The sequence below is a fragment of the Bradysia coprophila genome, unplaced genomic scaffold, assembly GCF_014529535.1.
Source record: "Bradysia coprophila strain Holo2 unplaced genomic scaffold, BU_Bcop_v1 contig_151, whole genome shotgun sequence".
NCBI lineage: Eukaryota > Metazoa > Arthropoda > Insecta > Diptera > Sciaridae > Bradysia > Bradysia coprophila.
The window spans coordinates 6,003,907-6,020,285 of NW_023503423.1; the positions used below are offsets into that span (position 1 = coordinate 6,003,907).

At 36.6% G+C, this 16,379-nt stretch overlaps 1 protein-coding gene across 1 annotated transcript; it reads left to right on the forward strand.

Moving 5' to 3' along the window:
* Positions 1 to 1,261: 1,261 nt before the first annotated feature.
* LOC119074653 (serine/threonine-protein phosphatase alpha-2 isoform) lies at positions 1,262 to 9,714 on the forward strand. Its single transcript, XM_037180932.1, has 7 exons — positions 1,262 to 1,464; positions 5,301 to 5,432; positions 5,507 to 5,723; positions 5,785 to 5,873; positions 5,956 to 6,152; positions 6,224 to 6,371; positions 8,561 to 9,714. The coding sequence occupies exons 1-7, from the start codon at positions 1,416 to 1,418 to the stop codon at positions 8,704 to 8,706; spliced, it is 978 nt and encodes a 325-aa protein (XP_037036827.1). The 5' UTR covers positions 1,262 to 1,415; the 3' UTR covers positions 8,707 to 9,714.
* The last annotated feature ends 6,665 nt before the right edge of the window (positions 9,715 to 16,379 follow it).

A 16,379-nucleotide genomic window follows, 5' to 3' on the forward strand; every position in this document is an offset into this window, starting at 1 on the left:
AGAGAGAAAAAACACGTTTTTTAAGTGAATTGTGTCCTTCCACTACGAAATTTTGTGCACCACTGTCACCGAAAATATGGATGAAAATCACAAATTTTTGTGGAACCTTGTTCAGGGCTCCGAGCTGACTAATAATATCGAAAAATATCAAAAGTGCATCGAAGGGATTGCTTGAAGTCTATCTAAGAGTCCACTGGCAAGTTTGAAAGTCATTGCACAGCGTACCCTCATTTTATGCTTGATTTCCTCTTACGCCGTTTACGCTCCTATTGCACTCCGTTTACGTTTTAAACAATAAAAAAGAGGCGTGGAGCGTAAACGGAGTAAGAGGAATTAAGCATTAAGTGTCCATTCCACTCAACAAAAAGTACTCCGTGAGAGAGCCGTGAGAGAGCAAACTGTCAAATAAACAAAGAAAAAATTGAAAAAAATCAATTTTGGCTCTCACACGGAGTACTTTTTTGGTAAGAGGAAACTAAGCATTAAATTCGTTTGAAATACACTCTTTTAGAACTGGTATTTCTGTTAAGCTTTACAGGAGTGTCCGTTTTGTAAAAATATTCTATGTTCGCGGAGGGGCCGTTACCAGATTTGATACCATCAGCTTCGTGATGGTAAGTTGAAAAGTGTCTTTTAGAACCACGAACTACAGATAACGTCAGTGAAATTTGTACATGTGTTTGCTACAGCTGTTTTCCAACTGGTGCACTTATAAGCAAAACTGCTAATACGTTTTCATACGTTTTTATTACCACCATACGTGATACTATTTCACCCGTATAAACAATACCGTGGACCAGCGGATAAACAACTGAGGCAGAATCATATCTAAATTTCATTGACGTCCCCTGTATGTAGGGAGCAAAGGTAATTTCGTCATATATGGCTTACAAGGCTGTATACTTTCCCCAAAGTATACAGCCTTGACTGGCTTACGCATAATTAAGTATTTCAGTTTGGTACATATAGTTGTAGAGTAAATTCGGTGTAACCATCAGCGCAACCTTTATGTCTTATATATAAAGCACCTAGTATCAATGAAAGTATAAACCAGGTATGGTCTATTCATACAAACCGGAGGACATAGCGATTTCATATAAAGAAACTCACCTCTCATGAGAGTTATAAGAGTTATGCAAAAGATGTTAACATGCCCACAACAAAAAATTCAAAAAAAATCTGCCAAAAGACGTCCATCTGGCGTCAAAAATTGATCGTTTTTCACATGGGACGTATGGAACAGAAGAAAATTATGCTAGGCATACCATCTGTTGACGAGAACGAGCGCCATTTGAGTCCGCCATTTTTTATTTAAAGCAAATCGTCATTAAGATACTTTCAAGTTAAATTTAATTTTGAACAAAATTTTGTCTCCAAATTTTTAACAAAAGTGCAAACAAAATCCAAGACATAAAATGTCTGACGTGCTAAACATCGATAGTATCATCGAGAGGCTACTTGAGGGTATTTTTACCATTTTGTTAATAACATTATTTTTACATCACAATGCGCTTCGGTGAAAACTTTTCATTTTGGGCTGGTCGTCGTCTTTTTTCATACGATTTTCTGTGTACGAATTTAGTGTAAATTGCTACAATCATACACAACGTATGCAATCTGTGAAATGGTACGGTCATTACAGGAAAGTGGTTGTTTATTTGGTGATCGAATAAATGACTAATCGAGGAACGGACACTGCCTGTAATGTGAAAATATTTTTGTGTGGGCTCACAGCGAAACAATGGATTCACCATCCATTTTCTTTACTACGTACTCATCAGAGCACCGTCGAATTTGTCAATAACACCAGCGTAACTGTAAACCAAACAGAATCGGCGGCGTAATCGGTGATTAAACAAAAATGATTTCGATTCAATATTATGATAATTAAATTTGTTTTCCGGTCGTCAAAGGACCATCCATGTTGGCTGACGCATGCCAAATACGAACCGAATTCGAGCTTGTTATAATTTTATAATTCCGTCCGGTACCTTAACCGGAAATACTTTTTCCTATTTTGATTCAAGCTTTTTCGTCATTTCGACATCCCTATTGGTGTGTCAGTCAAAAAGTCACGAAAAAAAATCCTTAGCTCAAAATGTCACACAGCCGGTTCATTTAGCTTGGAGATTTTATTGTTTTTTGTTCTAAATAAAACAGAGCCATCATTGTGTAGAGGTCATTACGATTTCAATGTCTTAAAAGCATGAACGGAAAAGTACTCTTTCGTTGCACAGACATTTCGACCAAAGTTACTTTTCCATTGAAGTTTTCACTGCATTTACCATTCCATTAGCAATTGGGATTGGTTGAAATTTCTCTCACAAAAGTCAATAGAAATTCGCTTTATTACCTCCGCGGTTTACATGAAGAACTTCGAGAATCTAAAATTTTAAGCTAAAATTCTCCAGGAAACACAATTCAGCCCTGCAGCAGTTAATTGTGGTGATGTTGATGGGGCTGGTAAAATATGTTGACACTCACTTCGTTTACCTTACGCGGTAAGGTCCTTACCACAATCAATAGTTTCATTTGGTGCAACTAAAAACCTGTGTCCTTCCTAACAAATTGCACATTTTATCAGAGCCCATCCACGACGGTGTAATGTTACTCATACAAAGTCCAGTTCGAAGGGCTTATCTCATGGTTTATCTATCTGTAACTGTGCTAAAACCTATATATGACAGTAAGCTATTACATTCGATTAAAAATTTATGACTCAAGGTGTGAAGTGAATTATCAACGCAACAACAAAAAACAACAACAACAACCAGTACCTAGCGATATGTGTACTTAATCGAAAAAAGTGTGTGTTGATTGTAATAAACATTTACTCGCTAATATAATATGAAGACGTTTCGAATCGTAAACGAAGATTGCAACATTATATTCTCGTAATGTTACGGTTTAAACGGGAAATGAAAATAAAATAAATGGCCGGGGTCGTCGGATGGTCGTTTTCATTCAATTGAAAATGATTTTTTTTTCGAAAGTTTTACTTTGTTGTCTTCATTGAAGACTCTTCAAACGCGATGTCCTTGCTGAGATGAGTCAAGTGATAAAGTATCGCCACAACGACACACATCCCATTCTTTTCTGTCATTCCTGATGTATCACACGAGTCTACACAAATGTGTATTGACATCTCGCACATCTGTTTTCGCCTTTAAATACAAAAACTAGTTCAGGCCAGTATGGATAACAATGCTAGCGTATAAAGTGATTGTCGTGAACGTATTTTTTTTTGTATTTTTCTTTATTGAAGAAAATTTGCAAAATTATATCGAATGCGTAATAGCACTTTCGGTCGGGACTATGTTGTCAACTGGATTTGATTCATTTGTTGTCGCTTTTTTATCTAAATTGAAAACAGTAATTTATCCTTCGCGAGCGATTTGAGATTGTCAGAACACAATCATTCGTTCATACAAAGTCAATTGTTCGTTGTGTTTTTGATCGAAATTAAAAAGGTCAACAATAAACGAAATTCGATGAGATTTACAATCAGCACGCTGTGAATTCATGCGTTTCATTCAACTTTTTTTAGCCCCGTACGACGTACTGGGGGCTTATAAGATTAATATGCCGTTTGTAACACGTCGAATTGGAAGCAGACAGTAAGGGCAAAGCATTTGGTTATGTTAATAGATGACGAATCCGCAATAAAAAAAATGTCCGTCCGTCCGTCCGTCTGTGACCCCTCTAGCTTGAGCAAATCACAACCTTTTTTCAAAATTCTTTTTTTCCCCGATTGGTATCGACAAAAGTAAAGTCAAGTTCGAAAATGGGCATGGTAGGGTCGGCCCTTCCAGAGCTAGGGCCCTATAGGTGTTTTTCAGTCTTTCGACGATATCTACCGAAATACGCACGCAATAGCTGCTTGTGATATATCAAATGAAACGTATTGACGAGTAGAACAAAGTTGCTGAACATTGTTTTTGGGTAAGATGCAACGTGGGCTTGTTGGGAGGGCTCAAAGGTCGTTACTCGGCCCTAAGTGTTTTTTGCTCATAAATCGAGTAAATCTCATCCGATTTTGCTAGTTTTTGTTTCATTTGAGAGATAATTGAATGCCGAATAGAATGATGGCAAAAATAGTTTCAAATTTGGGCCCTTGCACTAAGGCCGCTACTCGGCCCTAAGTGCTTTTTGCACATAAATCGAGTAAATCTCAACCGATTTTGCTAGTTTTTGTTTCATTTGAGAGATAATTGAATACCCAATAGAAAGTTGGCAAATTTTGGGTTTCTAAATTAATGTCGTAAATTGTTGGTATTATTTGAGAGGTACTTCGTACGGGCTTTCGTAATTGCGCTATGCGCAATTTTACAAATGAACACTTTCAGTAAATTTGACCATGCCCAACTTGACTTGCATTTTGGTAACAGACGCATTAGGGTTCCGGGCGTATTACGGCTACGGACGTATTATGGTTACGGACGAAATAGGATTACTGGTCGTACGGGGCTAAGTCGCAGCAAACGCTCCGACTGTTCTGATGCCTTGTTTTTCGTATAGTTTATTGATTACACACTCGTCTAATGTGTATTATGAAAACGTTGGACTGAATGTAGAAAATAGCTGAGGCCGAACAAATTCGACTTTTTTATCCTTGCAGATTCGAGGACCGGCTCAGAATTTCTTGATTAATTTGAATGTGTTCATTCGATTAGTCATCTTTTTCACAGATTCTTCAGTAAATCAGTCCGCAAATTAATAAATTAATTTTGCTTCATCAATAAATTAATCAATTCAGGTGAACTTGGCCGCTGGCCAGTTATATTATTTGAGTAAACATTTTCTACGACTTTTCACCAATTTTATTTTCAAATCGCGAACGTTCAATTTATTATCACCACTTGGCGAAATTGCATAAATTTTGCCATGGTTTTCAGAGAAAATTCGTAAATTTTCATGAAAATGTTTCCACGAATATTGTGTGACTAGCAGAAGAGATAGAACAGAAACGATTTTGAATGAAGTTCCTTCGTTTGGCTTAAAATACATATTCACGGCGACTCAGGCAGTCATCCGTAAAACGTATCCAATATCCACACGATTTGCGGCACTCTCTGCCTCGCTAAAAATAAAAGTCTGAAAAGTTAGAGTAGGTCTCACGCCTCAAAAGACAATTAGGTGTGACACCGTGAGCATACGCTTTTCGAACTTTTATTCTCACCATTCAAATGTAATAATCATAGGTTGCGCAAACATCCACTTTAGGACTGATTGAACCGAAGCGACATAACGTGATACCTAATTAAACGCCCAAATTTAACAAAAAAAAAAATCTTTTTCAGTTCGCGGATCGAGACCGGGTAAAAATGTTCAACTGACGGAGGCAGAAATTCGAGGGTTATGCTTGAAATCTCGTGAAATATTCTTGTCACAGCCGATACTTTTGGAATTAGAAGCACCACTGAAAATATGTGGTGAGTACTGACCTTGTGCATCCCTGTTGGCAGTTTTTGTCGGATTATAAACCCAAAATTCTTCGTCCAATTAGGTGATATTCATGGTCAATACTACGATTTGATGCGTCTGTTCGAGTATGGAGGTTTCCCGCCGGAATCAAATTATCTCTTTCTGGGTGATTACGTAGATCGTGGAAAGCAATCACTGGAAACAATTTGCTTACTGTTAGCGTACAAAATCAAGTATCCAGAGAATTTCTTCCTGTTGCGAGGAAATCACGAGTGTGCTAGCATCAATCGAATTTATGGGTGAGTTGACTGTTCAAACGTTGTTCTCAATGGATCCTAAAACCGTTTTTCTATTCGTTAGATTTTACGATGAATGCAAACGACGATATACTATCAAGCTGTGGAAAACGTTCACGGATTGCTTTAATTGCTTACCCGTTGCAGCTATTGGTGAGTGGGACTGACTTTACAAAATTAATTTTGTTTTTCGAGCGACTCCTGACTTAAACATCACAAACATGACCGATTACAGTTGACGAGAAAATCTTCTGCTGTCATGGCGGACTCAGTCCAGATCTGACATCGATGGAACAAATTCGACGCATTATGCGACCCACCGACGTACCAGATCAAGGTTTATTGTGCGATTTACTTTGGTCGGATCCAGATAAGGATACAATGGGTTGGGGCGAAAATGATCGCGGTGTTAGTTTTACATTTGGCGTAGAGGTGAGTGCAGCAATACCGTTCAATGTTTGTACAATTTTCTTACGACGAAATTTCTGTTTGACCGTTCGCAGGTTGTTAGTAAGTTTTTGCGACGACACGACTTTGATTTGATATGCAGAGCGCATCAAGTCGTCGAAGATGGTTACGAGTTCTTTGCGAAACGACAGTTGGTTACGTTGTTCTCTGCTCCGAACTATTGTGGTGAATTCGACAATGCAGGTACGTTCACCCATTCATTTACAACCATTAATATCGGGAAATTCGAGTATTTTGTGAGTTGAACATCAATCGAAATCCTCAAAATTTAACGTCAGTCGATTTGATTTCTTGTACTCGAATGCAAATACTGACCATACAGTTGAGGAAACTCAATTTCAAGCTGCAGTTGGTCATTTATTTCAATTGACGTGATTATCCAAACTTTGCTTTCCAGCGAATCGGCAAAGGTCCAAGTCAATCTATCGTCAATCACTTTTAAAACTTTCTTCCCAACTGCTACTTTGTGCTCACCTTACTCAAGGGTAGTGTTGAACTGGAGGAAATGAACCGAAATTTTCTGAAGAGACTTCGTTCAGAGCATTTTATCAATTTGAAAGGCAACAGCATGTAATTGTTCGAAATTTTCATTTTATTCAACGTCTGTTCGATCAATTTATGAATTTGTTGAGGCTTGGGATGAGTGCTTCCAAGCGTTCGTCAATGTTTTATTCAGTGTCAGCTAATGAATGCTATGATGAGATCACATGGAGTACTTAATCTATGAGTCTGGATTTCAAAACTTAGATTAGATTAAATTAGACGGGAGTGGTGTATCTCAGTAACTAGGCCTTTATTCGGGACATCGTGATAAGCAGAAATCACAGCAAAGCCGAAGACTAGTAACTAGTAGTCGCATTTAACTGATCTCGGTATCACACGTCAAAAATCCATTAATGAAAAGTAAAATTGAGAGCCAAGCAGTCAATTTCTTTCGAACCACGGCAGCGTAAAACAAACCAGGCCGCTCCTGTCCGCTCCTGTCCGGTTTATGTGCTTTATGTGCAAAGCTTAATCCACACTTCACTCCGTTTACCCACCGTTTTCAATAAAACAAACAGTGACAACTGATCTTTCTTTGCATTGTTATAGCGTGAAGGGTGAGTAGACGGGACGACGTGCGGATTAAGCTTGATGAGCTCCGTTTACAAACCTTTTTCATTCCGTTTACGATCAAAAATTGAACACGATTCAATTTTGTCTCCGTTTAGAACGCCGTGTTCATTTTGATGGCTCGATGGCTTTCGTTTTGTTGTCACGTACACGAATGAGCTATTTTCTAGGCCGTGTGTGGGATTCCAGCTTAAAACATGGATCGCACTACACTCCGTTTAGGAATCGGTTCATCCGTTCACATGACAATTGAACAGAAGCCAGTGAATCAAAATGAATTTTTGAGAGATAACTGTGATAAAAGTGAATTGGGTTCTATTTTTAGCGTGAACGGGAGTCAAAACGGAATGAAAACGGAAAACTTTTTCGTAAACAGAGCGATTTCACCGTAATAGTGTACCTTTACAGAGAGAAATTGACTGTTGTTTTTCAAGTTTTGTTTGTGACATAGAAGATCGTGTGCAAAATAGTTTACCTGAAATTTTGATAGCTTTTCCGTTTTCACTCGGAATTGTCGATATGCCTTCTAGCATAGCACTGAACCAAGCACTAGAACAGATTGTATTTACGGATATTTAGCCTCTCTAATATGAGCCTTTAAAGTGGCACAAATTTAAAATGTTTAGTTCACTTCAAAATGAAGAGAATGAGGTCATTTCAAACAGATTTATAGATCATCTTCAAGATACTCTCACACGTAACCTCACTTAAGTTTCGTTAAACGTTTCGTTCATTCATTTGTATGAGATTTTTTTAAACGTTGATGGCATTTCTTATCGTGGATGGCATTTCGAACGGCCTTGAAGATGATCTATCTAATAATTGTCAAATATTATTCTTCAATGAAAATTTATCAATAAACAATTGGATAAAACATTTAATTAGCGAAACCAAAATACTCAATGAAAGTGTAAAACAGGTATGGTCTATTGTCCGCCCGGAGGACATAAAAATTTGATTTTCGTACTTAAACGCACTCATTTTCATATTATTTTGACATAAAATGTGAGTGCGTTTAAGACGAATTCGCCGATCGACCATACCTGTTCTAGACTTTCATTGAAAATACTGTCAACAAACTAGATCATGTGTGTCCAAAATATAGTACCGTCAACTCTTATCTTTTATAATGCCAACATAGTAGGATTGTTTACACAGGCCCCTCTTAGAAAATCTATGCTACTGCTTGGTTGCAGATGCTATGCTTCTAGAGTAAATTTGCATTTTTTTTTAAATCAATCACTGAAATCTGTTTCCAGGAGCTATGATGTCCGTCGACGATTCGTTAATGTGCTCATTTCAAATTTTGAAACCGGCCGACAAACGCAAATTTCAGTACAACCTAAACACTGGACGACCAGTTACGCCGCCTAGAGGTGCCAACAATAAAAATAAAAAAAAGTAGATGATTGTCGGGTAATTGAACAACAGACAAAAAATTACTAAATTATTTAAAAAAGAAAGAAAATACAGAAAAAAAGGAGAGAGTGGGAGAGAGAGAGAAAAATAATAAAAATTGACGAACATTTTTTTTGTGTTGGTTACATATACATAATAGAGTTGACGCCTCATCAACGGGAAAATGTAAATGAAACAAAGAATTTTTTTTTTGAAAAAAAAGAAAGGAAAAAACTGAAAACTTTACTTAGGAACTAAAATTTGTTTAGAATTTTTGTTTCCGTTCAAACCTTGCACCTTTGTCTTACTTCTTTATTTCAAAAACAAAAAATCATCATCTAACCAATTTGTTGAAAGCAGCAGTTCTACTACATACACTCTCATCGGAAAATACTTTTTTTTTGTTTATTTTTATTATTTTTTTTTAATGTAAAACCCTAGCAGTAGTTTACACACATTATACACATACATACAAACAAACACACGCATGTTCTATCAAGAAAAATAATAATTTTAATTGACTATGAATGAGTAATCAATTTAGATTTATAAAATTTCACTTCAAAAGTATTTAATCAATCAATTTATAGGATCAGTTCAGGTTTTTTTAAGTCAGGAAAAGAAGAAGAAAAAATCGATTTTTGATTTCAGTTTTTAATTTTTACGGAAGTTGTGCAAACTTCCTATAACTAGAAAATCTTTTTGCGACAAACAAAAGGAGATAAAAAACCAAATCTAAAATCAAAGTCTAGTAAACAAGAAAACAATGAAAACTCTAATTAAAAGAAAATTCAAATTTTTAATGAAGAAATCATCTTTAGCTGATGTGACTTCTGTCAAACAAACAAAAAATTAATTTAATAAAATTGACGTAAAAAGTACTAGATTTTAAATGACATGAAAAATGAGAAGATTGCCTTTTGATTTGTGTAAACACTTTGATGAAAATTGATCGTCTTGCATTTATGTCCTGAGAATACCAACCTATCGGACATAGAGACTACTGTGAAAGTGACAAAAAGAGAGAAGCCAAAAAAATGAAGAAGAAAAGAATCAACAAACGACAAACCAACAAACAAAAATTTGATATTCCCTCCTGAAACATAAAACACACACACTGCTTCTATCAGTAAAAGTAGAAAAATTTCGAATTATTCAATGTGTACGCAAATCATTTAACGGATCAGTCAAATCCCAGGAGTACAAATCAATTCAGATTTATTTAGATCGGCTCCAGCACATATATAACAATGAAAAAATAAAATGAAAATACAAAAAAATTTAAGAGAAAAAAAACTACAAAAAATTATAAATGAAAAAAATGCTTCAAACTGAATACAAAAATTGTTTAAAAATTCAAAATTTTGTTTCGTCTTTTCACTGACCTGCAATCTGCTGCGATTTGTGGAAATTTAACCATTTGGAAACGGAGAAGATACGGAACCATTCACTGCCGCAATTTGGAAGAAAAACAATAAATTGGAACCGTTTACATGAGAACTTCCGTATTGAGCTTGAAGGTCATATTTCAATACCTCCCCAAATTTTGCAGTGAAATGAACGAAATTTTTCGCGAAAACCAGAACTAGTTTTAGGACTTTTCGGTTTAATCGACGTGAAATAACATTTTTGCGGTCAAGTTCGTAGCTGTACAATATTGGACTAATGATTTCCGAGTAGTTCCTAAAGGAATTTTTGCCTAATTTATAGATGGGACGATAACTTGGATAGTGCTGTGAGGGATTCTTTTGAAAAGCCGCCTACCAAAATCGGACCCATTTCGCCTGGGATTGATATATACATGGTTTGAAAGGTCTTTGCCAGTAGACCTTAAAACAGGCCTCACACGGTCTCTAGCCACACCTGGTTGCTGGTTGAACATGAACATCTCCGAAGTTGGTAAAATGGTGATTTTTATCCGAATTTTTTGGCCGTTATAAACGATCGTCCCGGGCGAGAGTGGGCTCGTTGGAAAGCTGAGTTCAAGTAGTTTCGGGTCATGCCTAGTTTAATTTAATTCATTGATATATGTTTGCAGAAATCTGCAAGAAAAATTTTCAAAATCTGTGTGAACTTTAGACAGGTCTGGGCTGGTACTGATGACGCTTAATGGGAACCTAACATGCTAGTCGTAACATACATTGTCTAAGCTTTCCATTGATACCCCATTTGCAGTGCTGGTGATTGCCGACATAACAGAATTTTATGTTAGCACAACCGCTACTCGTAAAACTCGCCAGCAATCCCCAGCACTGCAAATGGGGTATCAATGGAAAGCTTAGACAATGTATGTTACGACTAGCATGTTAGGTTCCCATTAAGCGTCATCAGTACCAGCCCAGACCTGTCTAAAGTTCACACAGATTTTGAAAATTTTTCTTGCAGATTTCTGCAAACATATATCAATGAATTAAATTAAACTAGGCATGACCCGAAACTACTTGAACTCAGCTTTCCAACGAGCCCACTCTCGCCCGGGACGATCGTTTATGACGGCCAAAAAATTCGGATAAAAATCACCATTTTACCAACTTCGGAGATGTTCAACCAGCAACCAGGTGTGGCTAGAGACCGTGTGATGCCTGTTTTGAGGTCTACTGGCAAAGACCTTTCAAACCATGTATATATCAATCCCAGGCGAAATGGGTCCGATTTTGGTAGGCGGCTTTTCAAAAGAATCCCTCTGTACAGATTTTCAAAATTTTAGTTTTTTGTTTCGTTGAATTCAAAAGGTCTGGTTTACAGATGAAGAAAATCGATCCAATGTTCGCTAGTTTATTCCCAAAAGAGTTTTTCCCTCAATTTTTGATGGCAGATAACTATAGTGATTCCGATTCGATATTCAAAAATGTGGTTCCAATCGACGAAGAAGGCAATATTCCGATTGATGGCTACTAGCAACCGCCATTCTGTTTCCAAACTTTACTCACAGACTGATATAACAAGGCCGCACCTCTTGGGTCATCAGTCAGAAACAATGCATATTAAACACAATGCATAGATGTGCTGTTTTACAAGAGAGTTCAAAAGTCCCAATTATTATTTTTGGATGTTTGCCTTCTTGGGTCCCTATTATCAATCATGGGAGATGAATCTCACTGGAAAATGACGTCACTTTTGTACGAAAAATGACGTAATTTTCCATGGAGATTATATCCCATAATTGAAAATAGGAACCTTGTGGTATCATTATATCTCCAAACCTTTGCGTTCGAATTTAATATTTCTTTTCACAGTCGTTTTTACCTCATTACAGCGCGTTTGGGTTGATGTATTAAAGTCGGAGCATTATAATTTGATCGATTCTACTCATTTAATTCATTTTTAAATAATTGTAGTTTTTGAAGAAATCATTTCGAAAACATTACAGTATAATGCTTAGACACGTGCATTTGAACGGATTACCCGCAGGTATACCGCGAGTAAACAGCTCTAATGCGCATGTGTAAGCTTTTATACTGTAATGTTTTCGAAATGATTTCTTGAAAAACTAAAATTATTTAAAAATGAATAGAATCGATCAAATTATAATGCTTCGACTTTATCTGGTCTCAATAGATTAAGATTGGCTCACCTAGTATGTGTATACTACGTAGATGGAAACACGGGGTTTCAGTGGGTTTCGAACATTTGGTTTTTTATGTTGCAGATATTGTACCCCAGTGAAAATGTCGGTCTCACGAGACCATGAAATACGTATTCTCAACGGTCCAATTCCAGTCTCAAAATTGCTAGAATTCTCAATTAGGTCTCAAAATATTTTTGTTTTTGCTAAAATCATTTCGGATGAACAAATGAGAATACCGTAGACCAAACGAGTAGTCTCTTTTCGAATATTATTTCGCCAGACTGTGCGAGACTGGATGAGTCGTCTCGTTGCAGTAATATACTCAGATCGCTTGAGACGAAACAAGTAGTCTCTTTGCTAACATTTATTGGTGAACTGTGCGAGACTGGATGAGTGGTCTCGTTGCAGTTATATGTCCAGATCGCTTGAGACGGAACAAGTAGTCTCTTTGCTAACATTTATTGGTGAACTGTGCGAAACTGGATGAGTGGTCTCGTTTGAAGAAAATATTTTCTTCGATATCTGAGACCGGTTGAGTGGTCTTGTTTGAAGAAAATATTTTCTTTGATATCTGAGACCGGTTGAGTGGTCTTGTTTGAAGAAAATATTTTCTTTGATATCTGAGACCGGTTGAGTGGTCTTGTTTGAAGAAAATATTTTCTTTGATATCTGAGACCGAGTGAGTGGTCTTTTTGGAAGAAAATATTTTCTTCAATTACTGAGACCGGTTGAGTGGTCTCATTTGAAGAAAATATTTTCTTTGATATCTGAGACCGAGTGAGTGGTCTTTTTGGAAGAAAATATGGAGGGAGTTATGCAATAACCATGTTTAAAAGACATTTTTTAAATGCAAAAGAAATTGGTTTTTGCAAAACACATCAGATATTTTCTTCAATTACTGAGACCGGTTGAGTGGTCTCATTTGAAGAAAATATTTTCTTTGATATCTGAGACCGGTTGAGTGGTCTCATTTGAAGAAAATATTTTCTTTGATATCTGAGACCGGTTGAGTGGTCTTGTTTGAAGAAAATATTTTCTTTGATATCTGAGACCGAGTGAGTGGTCTTTTTGGAAGAAAATATTTTCTTCAATTACTGAGACCGGTTGAGTGGTCTCATTTGAAGAAAATATTTTCTTTGATATCTGAGACCGGTTGAGTGGTCTCATTTGAAGAAAATATTTTCTTTGATATCTGAGACCGAGTGAGTGGTCTTTTTGGAAGAAAATATTTTCTTCAATTACTGAGACCGGTTGAGTGGTCTCATTTGAAGAAAATATTTTCTTTGATATCTGAGACCGGTTGAGTGGTCTCATTTGAAGAAAATATTTTCTTTGATATCTGAGACCGGTTGAGTGGTCTTGTTTGAAGAAAATATTTTCTTTGATATCTGAGACCGAGTGAGTGGTCTTTTTGGAAGAAAATATTTTCTTCAATTACTGAGACCGGTTGAGTGGTCTCATTTGAAGAAAATATTTTCTTTGATATCTGAGACCGGTTGAGTGGTATCATTTGAAGAAATAATTTTTACGATTTCTGAGACCGGTTGAGTGTTCTCATTTGAAGAAAATATTTTTTCAATTCTTTGAGACCGGTCGAGTGGTCTCTTTTGAAGAAAATATTTTTTCAATTCTTTGAGACCGGTCGAGTGGTCTCTTTCGAAGAAAATATTTTTTCAATTCTTTGAGACCGGTCGAGTGGTCTCTTTAGAAGAAAATATTTTTTCAATTCTTTGAGACCGGTCGAGTGGTCTCTTTCGAAGAAAATATTTTTTCAATTCTTTGAGACCGGTCGAGTGGTCTCTTTCGAAGAAAATGCTAATTTTAAAAATAAATGCAACCGAATAGTTGAGGTTTTGCGTTCTTTTGGTTCGTTCTGCAGATCCAGTGAGACAACTGTTTTAAATTAAATCAAACGTTTTATTAACAAAGGAAATTGAATTGGTCAAAACAACGAAAAAAGTATGAACACGACGCTTTTTGCGTCAACAAAACGAAAAAAGATAAATGCGAATGTACACTAAAGGTACGAAAATGACGTTTTTTGCGTCAAAAAAGATTCATGCAAATGTACACCAAAGGTAAGAGACAAAGAGGTAACAATTTCTATTCAGGATCTTTGTCGCTCGTTTCTGATGATATTGAAGCAGATGTTTCTTCTGCTGAACCCATTCGAAACAGCAGCACCTCGGACAAGTCAATGTCTTCCTCAACAGCTTTCAACCGGTCTCAGATATCGAAGAAAATATTTTCTTCAAATGAGACCACTGAACCGGTCTCAGTAATCGAAGATAATATTTTCTTCAAATGAGACCACTGAACCGGTCTCAGAAATCGAAAAAATTATTTCTTCAAATGAGACCACTAAACCGGTCTCAGAAATCGAAAAAATATTTTCTTCAAATGAGACCACTCAACCGGTCTCAGATATCAAAGAAAATATTTTCTTCAAATGAGACCACTCAACCGGTCTCAGATATCAAAGAAAATATTTTCTTCAAATGAGACCACTGAACCGGTCTCAGTAATCGAAGATAATATTTTCTTCAAATGAGACCACTCAACCGGTCTCAGATATCAAAGAAAATATTTTCTTCAAATGAGACCACTCAACCGGTCTCAGATATCAAAGAAAATATTTTCTTCAAATGAGACCACTGAACCGGTCTCAGTAATCGAAGATAATATTTTCTTCAAATGAGACCACTGAACCGGTCTCAGAAATCGAAAAAATTATTTCTTCAAATGAGACCACTCTACCGGTCTCAGAAATCGAAAAAATGATTTCTTCAAATGAGACCACTCTACCGGTCTCAAAAATCGAAAAAATGATTTCTTCAAATGAGACCACTCTACCGGTCTCAGAAATCGAAAAAATGATTTCTTCAAATGAGACCACTCTACCGGTCTCAGATATCAAAGAAAATATTTTCTTCAAATGAGACCACTCAACCGGTCTCAGTAATTGAAGAAAATATTTTCTTCCAAAAAGACCACTCACTCGGTCTCAGATATCGAAGAAAATATTTTCTTCAAATGAGACCACTGAACCGGTCTCAGTAATTGAAGAAATTATTTTCTTCAAAAAAGACCACTCACTCGGTCTCAAGCCGCCTGCCAATGAGACTGCTCATCCGACCTCGGAAATTGTAACAACGGTTCAAAATTAGAACTCCAAATAGATATATCTGATTTAGCAGCACGTGAACGTCGACGGCCGTCCAAATTGAAAGTTAAGCATCATTCGTCGCGGTTAGTACTTGGATGGGTGACCGAAAAAACATTACAAATAAAAAAAGGTAAAATAAAAAAATTCAAATATTACTAACGATTCTACAATTTCAGTCAGTTTGGTCTAGCGAATTATTAAAAAAGTAAAGGGTAGTGGCCATCTGTGAACTCAACATAGAAGTACAAAAAAAATCTTCCGATAAATAACGAACGAAGAAAAAAGTTCTAAAAAGAAATCAAATATGAAAAGTCTCAAACGGTCTAGAAAAAACTGAAAAAAGAGAAGTCTCAAACGGTCTAGAAAAAACTCAAAAATTAGAAGTCTGAAAAAGTTTTTTTTTTTTATGACACTCATTTATCCTCATCCAGTCTCACAAGGTCTAACAAATCCAAAATGAGACCACTCATCCATTCTCACAACGTCTAACAAACCCAAAAGGAGACCACTCATCCAGTCTCACAAGGTCTAACAAATCCAAAATGAGACCACTCAGTCAGTCTCACTACGTCTAGCAAATCCGAAAGCAGACCACTCAGTCAGTCTCACTACGTCTAGGAAATCCGAAACCAGACCACTCAGTCAGACTAGAACATCCTCAAATGAGTCTAAAGAGAGACGTCTCATGAATTTTGGATGAACTCCGATGAACTATTTCGATAAATTCTCGGTCTCAAATATTCTCAAAGGCTCGAAATACGTAGTCTCACGGCCATACAAAAGTTTCGGTCTCAAAAAGGGTCTCAAATACGTTTTTTTTTTCACCGGGGTAGTGTCAAATTCTGTCCAAGGTATTGGCCTTTTTCACAAAGTATAATCAGCGTAACCTTCGTAAAAACAATCTTGAATCTGACAAGAGCGCGTGTGCCAACGTGTAACAAACAAA

Excerpts from the sequence above, each read along its gene's own strand:
- LOC119074653 (XM_037180932.1), top strand. The coding sequence starts at position 1,416 with ATGTCTGACGTGCTAAACATCGATAGTATCATCGAGAGGCTACTTGAG. Across the intron at positions 1,465-5,300 it reads CATCGAGAGGCTACTTGAGG|TTCGCGGATCGAGACCGGGT; the intron begins GTATTTTTACCA and ends AATCTTTTTCAG. Across the intron at positions 5,433-5,506 it reads AGCACCACTGAAAATATGTG|GTGATATTCATGGTCAATAC; the intron begins GTGAGTACTGAC and ends TCGTCCAATTAG.